Source organism: Pteropus alecto, unplaced genomic scaffold (assembly GCF_000325575.1).
Source record: "Pteropus alecto unplaced genomic scaffold, ASM32557v1 scaffold125, whole genome shotgun sequence".
Taxonomy (NCBI): domain Eukaryota; kingdom Metazoa; phylum Chordata; class Mammalia; order Chiroptera; family Pteropodidae; genus Pteropus; species Pteropus alecto.
In genome coordinates this window covers 10,402,520-10,408,954 of record NW_006436888.1, presented here as the reverse complement: position 1 = coordinate 10,408,954, position 6,435 = coordinate 10,402,520, and the positions used below count along the sequence as shown (strand labels likewise).

General features: G+C 65.8%; 1 protein-coding gene across 1 annotated transcript in view; it reads left to right on the top strand.

The window, feature by feature from the left end:
* Positions 1-5,071, top strand: part of PRDM16 (PR/SET domain 16) — a 199,568-nt gene extending 194,497 nt beyond the window's left edge. The window contains exons 15-17 of the mRNA XM_025048541.1: positions 1,972-2,208; positions 3,316-3,490; positions 4,669-5,071. Coding sequence (XP_024904309.1) covers positions 1,972-2,208; positions 3,316-3,490; positions 4,669-4,791 — 535 coding nt within the window. The 3' untranslated portion in view covers positions 4,792-5,071. The remainder of the gene's footprint in view (positions 1-1,971; positions 2,209-3,315; positions 3,491-4,668) is intronic.
* Positions 5,072-6,435: the final 1,364 nt, after the last annotated feature.

Here is a 6,435-nt window from a genome sequence, read left to right as displayed (position 1 = left end):
GAGCCGTGGTCCCCCGGACCCGTGTCAGCGCGTCTGCGTGAAGTGGCAGGTCCCCGCAGCCCCATCCAGGCCCCAGGATCGTGGTCCGGTTCTCATTTGGAGCTCGTTCCCTTCCCCCAACTTCAGGGAGTACTTGGGGCCCCCCAGGCTCCCTGGCCTCATAGCCCCTTAAATCCGTGGACTGAATTGTGTCCCTCAAACTTACATGTTGGAGTCCTGGCCCCCAGGACCTCTCAATGCGATATCGTTTGGGAAGACGAGGTCACACTGGAGCCAGGTGGCCCTAACCCCCTACGACTGGCCTCTTATGAGAGGGGAAGTTTGGACACAGATGCCACACGGGAGGGCGCCACGCGAGGACGAAGCAGGGACGGGTGACGCGTCCACAAGCCCAGGAACAGCGGGGAGGCCTGGGCGGATTCTCCCGCACGGCCTCGGAGGGACGCCTGGACCCCCGGCCCCCGGCCCCAGAGCTGGCGGGGAAGCTTCCCGGTCGTCGACCTTGGCCCCAGAGCTGGGGGAGAAGCTTCTTGTGGCTGAAGCCCCAGTCGTGGGCCATGTGACTTCGCCCCCAGGACCCTCAGCAGCCTGGCAGGCCACACGGAAGCCTGGCGGTTCGTCCCAGGGTCCCCTCTGTGTACAGCCCACACCTGCCGGACCCCGCTGAGTGCTCGTGCCTCACACAGGCCTCTCGCCAGTGTGGCCGGCGGCAGGTGGGGACGGAGGCAGAGCACGGCCCCCTGTCTTCAGCGCGGGGACCTCTGTGCAGAGCCGCACGGTGCTCTATGCGGGACACATGGCTGCACGCAGCACAGTCTGTGTGCCCCGCCCCGGGCCCCTGCTCTGCTCCCCAGTCGCCAGCATGGGGTGGGCTCACGTCACCGAGAGGCACGGGCTCCGAGGCGCCAAGGCCCCACCAAGGTCTCCCCACTGAGAGCCGGGGAGGGAGACCAGTCCCGGCCCACCGTGCCCAGCTCCAGAGCGCTCACTGCTGGTGGTGACGGGCGTGCACCCAGTGCCCGGCACGGGACACCAGGGACGAGGGAAACGGTTGGTGCGGCCCACCCGGAAGGCAGCTCGGTGTCAGCTCTGGTCCGTCTCTCGCGGAAAGACAGGAAGCGAAGGTGGGCGGGGTCGCCAGGCCCTCCGCACGGTCCGGTCTGCACGGTCCGCGTCCGGGCCGGCAATGACAGGAGGGGGCGCCAGCCCCTGCCCAGCGCCGAGGGCAGGACGGTGTCTCCCCGGCAGCGGGTCGGCTGCCGTGAGCCGTGAGGGGCCCAGGAGCCCCAGGCCTGCAGGCACGGAGACCAGGTCCAGACATGTGCCTCGCCTTCCCTGTCCCCTCGCCCACGTGTTGGACACCTGCCCAGATGGCCCTCAGGCCCAGCCCGCCTGTCCTGGACTCGCCCATGCCCAGCATGCTTCCTCCCATAGTGACAGGGACCCAGAGTGGGAAAGTCTGGCTGGGCCAAAGTGACCCCAGGGGCCTCGTCCTGGCCCAGCACCCCGTCTGTGGAACCGGTCCAGACCCTCCATCAGCAGAGGGGCCCTCGTCCTGGGCGTCACGCGTCCTGTGCCCTTGACGCTGGCAGGAGGAGGGGTATCCATCGGGGCTGGGCCGGCTTCCCCCACAGAGCCCCCCGAGGGCATCCCTGGGCAGTGCCCGGCCCGGCACCAGGCTGGCCGCGGCCCCTCCTCAGCATGCACCCTTGCCCAGAGCCCCACACTCCTGGTGTCCACTCTGGCATAGCAGGCGCCTCGGACGTGGCCCCCACCGTCACCTGCCACCCGCTCAGTGGGCAGACTTTCCCGCACGGGGACGCGGCCAGGGCCACGGCTCTACGGTGTCCGTGAGCACAAGCCAGGCCGTCTTCAGAGGGAGCGGGAGGCGGGGGAGGCCATGGGGGAAGAGCCGGCCAGAGTCGCTGGCCTTCGGGGGCGGGTGGCCAACTCGCTCCCCTGCCATTTCAGGCCGGAAGCCCAGGACCTGGACGGCACCCCGCAGGGTCCAGGCCTGGCCGGCGGGAAGCCAGAGGACGCGGAGGAGGAGGAGGAGGATCTGGAGGAGGACGAGGACAGCCTGGCGGGGAAGTCCCAGGACGACGTGGACGCTGTGTCCCCCACGCCCGAGCCCCGGGGCGCCTACGAGGACGAGGAGGATGAGGAGCCACCCGCCTCCCTGGCCGTGGGCTTTGACCACACCCGGAGGTGGGTGCCGGTCCAGTGGGCCAGCGGGGGGGGGACCCGAGCATCACGCAGTGACTCACCCTCGCACCAGCAGAGAACCCGCCATCCTGGCTGGGTCACCATCCTCCCGCAGGTGGTCCTACCACAGGGCAAGGCCGGGCCTGGCGCAGGGGCCAGGGTGCAGCGCGCTCACCCCACCCCCACACACGTGCACGCACCACGCACACACATGCATGCAACACATGCACGTACCACGCACACGTGCACACAACACACGTGCACGCACGCGTATACACACACATGCACACGTGTGCATGCAACGCATGCACGTGCTATGCCATGCACGTACCACGCACACGTGCACACAACACACGCGCACGCACGCGTATGCACACGTGTGCATGCAACACATGCACGTGCTATGCACACAACACAACACACATGCACACACCGCACACAGCACCACGTGCACACGCGCACACAACACACATGCACACAACATACACGTGCACGCGACACACACATGTGTGTGCATGCACACACACACACACACACACTTACTGAGACCCGAGACAGAGTCTGGGGCAAGGCATAGAGGGGGCTGGTCCCGGCCCCGAGCCGCACACTGCCTGTCGGCCCAGGGAGCGCCGTCCAGCCCCGTGGGCGCTGCAGTGCCCACTGCTCACCGCACTCAGGGACGCTGCCCTGGCCGGAGCCACCCCCCGCGTCCTGCCTGCTCGCTCCTTTCAGCATCGGGCATGCCGCCAGCTTTCCAAGAGCTTCCTGCCCCCAGGTCCTGGGACCCAGCAACCCAGGCCCCTCCACAGCCGCCCAGAGTCTCAGGAACCGAGGCATCCCTGTTTGTCCTCATCCCCAGAGACCTGGGTGCCCCGCCTGCTGCTTGCAACACATGTGCACGTACTCACCCTCTCTGTGGCTCTCCGTCTCCTGCATCCGTGTGGCTTCTGTCCAGGCGTCCATGTGTCCGTGTGTCCGTCTCCTTGTGCATGTGGCTCGCAGAGACACCGTGGCGTGCATGCAGGCACAGAGCTGGCCGTGGAGCATCAGAGAGGTGGCCGGAGGCCAGACCGGCTAACAGCAGGCCCCTCTCCCCGGTCATTGGTGCAGGTGTATTGAGGAGCGGCCAGACGGTCTGTTAGCTTTGGAGCCAATGCCGACTTTTGGGAAGGGGCTGGACCTCCGCAGAGCAGCCGAGGAAGCATTTGAAGCTAAAGACGTGCTTAGTACCGCCCTAGACTCTGAGGCTTTAAAACAGACTCTGTACAGGCAGGCTAAGAACCAGGTAGGTACCCCCAGAGCCCGCCTCCCCTCCTCCCCCAGGCTGGCCGGCAGGCAGCGGCTGTGTCTCCCCGACCAGGGACGGCCTCGCCTCTCGTGTGGCCCAGGACCCATCGACCCTCCCGTGCCCGTTGCATCGGCTAGAGAGATGCTCAAATGACCACCGCGTCCCTGCAAGCAGGCGCTGGGCAGGGGGCGGTTGAGAGCAGATGCACGCGAGACGCGGGGTTGCTGTCTTGTGACCCAAGCGAGGCGTGGCAAGCAGGTTTCCAGCCGGTGAGGCCGCCTTGGCCTCCCCCTGGGACCCTGCGAGGGTGACTCGTAGCCCAGGCTTCCTCCCCGGCAGCTGCCGTCAGGTGGACACCGACTCCATGCTGGGGTGTGATGGGGTCAGCGAGGCCCCAGGTGCCTCTCATCTGTTCTTTAGAGGAGGTGGCCGCGGGCCCCGACCTCCTGGTCCTCGCCGGCCTGGAGAGTGTGGGGTCAGGTCAGCTCTCCGCGGCCCATCCCGAGCCTCAGCAAAAGCCGTCTGAGTGTCTGTCTTTGTCATGCTACTAATTCTGTCCAGAGCGTTAACTCGGGCGGGATGACGGTGGGGCTTGCCCCCCGGCCCCCCGGCCCCCAGGTCCCGTCCCCAGTTCTCTGTGGCTTGTGGCAGAAGGACGCCCTGGGGACAGTCTGAGCCACGCTCTGCCCAGGAAGCACATCTGTGCTCAGCTCCGAAACACTGCACGTCCGCGTCCCCAAAGGAGCTCTGCGCAGTCACCACAGTGGCCCCCACAGGCGCCCGCAGATGGGGACCGCATCTTGTGGGTGGGGTCTTAGCGACCACCACCAGCAGCTCCATGCGCACGCTTACCCTGAGTGCTTGCTGGCCGCCAGGCACAGAGAAGAGGGGTGACTGTAGGGGGACACCCCTAGGAAGCCAAGGGAGCCCCTGTGTGGGCCACATGTCCTGGCCGCCCGCCCACGCCCCATCTTCCTCTCCCGGGCGGGGAGGGCGGGGGGCCGCCTCTCTGGTCCAGCCCCCCGCACCTTTGCCCTCCCGTCCTGTGCGGATCTGAGCCTGGCCGGAGGGCAGCGGGGGGCCGGAAAGGGGCGAGGACAGAGCTGGCCTGGGATCGGCAGGACCCCACGCGCCCCGCTCACCTGCCCGCCCCATGTGCTGTGTCTCCCCGCCAGGCGTATGCAGTGATGCTGGCCCTCTCTGAGGACGCCCCCTCCCAGAGTCCCCTGGATGCTTGGCTGAACGTCACGGGAGCCACACCCGAGTCCGGAGCCTTTGACCCCGTCAACCACCTCTGACCGGCCCAGCAGGGGCCTGGGGTCGGCGTCCACGCGAGGCGGCCTTGGGCCCCCACGTCCCGACAGAAACCCCAAGCTGTGGAAGACGGAGGCACGGGCCTGGAGGAGCGGGCGCGGCCCGGGGCCAGGGGACCCCCCGGCCACCCGCGTCTGACCACAGCATCTGTCCCCCCACCACGGTTCAACTTTTCCCATGGAAACTCGGAAGCCGGACTTCCCCGAAGCAGTCCTGGGGGTCGCCGGAGACCCGCGCTGCAGGGTGGGGCTTGCGGGAGCCGCTCCGCCTTCGGGGGGGGGCTCGCGGGAGCCGCTCCGCCTCGCGGAGCCGGCGGCGGGCGAGGACGGAGCCTGACCCCAGCCTGAAGCCGGCGGACCCCTTCTGGGCACAGAAAGGAGCGGGCAGACGTGGGCGCCCTCCAGAGGGGACTGCCCAAATGATTTTTATAACGAAGACTACGAGAGAAACTCTTTTGGTAACCTTATCGAAGACAGAGTCTATTTAAGCACGTGGTTTTAAAAATAGACAGTATTTTTTAAAAAGAAAGTTGAAAAACGACTTGCAAATTGTTTTTTAAAAGTAATTTTGCATCGCGTTGAAATCTCGGCCTGTGTGCGCACCCAAGCCTGCCTGCAGTGCACTGGGCAAGTTCTTTATACTGTAGATGATGGAGAGATTTTCTACCCCGACCGCGTTTGTAAAGCCCAGGTGATTCTGGGGGCCCCCGACACGGGGCCGAGGGCGCGGGGCCCACTCCCGCAAGCCGTCTCAGACAGTACGAGGCATCCTCACGCATGGCGTCCTGGGCTGGCCCAAGGCTGGCACCAGGAGCTGGGCCTGTCATTGTGTGACAGGGGATTCATGCCCGTGGCCCCCAAGTGGCCCCTCCCAAGACCCCCCAGTTATGTGGGGAAGATGGGAGTGGTGGCCCCGGGCTCCAGGGCAGAGGTGGGCCGGGCACTCGTGAGCCTCCCCCGGGTCTGTGCTCGGCCACCTCTGTGCGGCGCCCCCTTGTCTTCTTCACGAGCAGAGCCCGCGGTCCGACCCAGCCGCCCCCCACCCGCAGCCAGCCCGGCACACGGACGGACGCGGGGAAGGGAGCTCGTGCCCGAGCTCGCGGGTGCCTGAGCCCTAAGGTCCGGGACGAACCGCCACCCCCGCGCTCCGCCTGGGCCCTCGGCCGGTGGGCCGGCTCCTGAGCGGACTGGACCTGGGGGCCGGAGACCTGCCACGAAGAGCAGAGACGGCACAGCCCCGGCCGGACCGCCCGCCTCCCCACGCCACGGGCTTTAAATTATTCCCCGAGGGGCCAACTTCAGACAATAAGCCTTTCCCGATGGAATTCACCTTAATCTGTATATAACTTGTAATTTTTTCTAATTCGTTTCTTTTCTTATTTTATTTCTTCCTTAACAGTATTTTTGGCATTAGACATTCTTATTGTGAAGAAATAATGTTAATATAAGTATCTAGTGAAGGACCAAACCCGTGGAATAAGGCTGTGTGTTGTGTGTTTGATAACCAGGCAGTGGGCCGATTTTTAATGTGCCAAATACCCCCGCGTCCCCCCACAAACCCTCAATTCCCCCGTGTCCCCCCACGAATCCTAAATACCCTGTGCCCCCGATGAATCCCAAACACCCCCG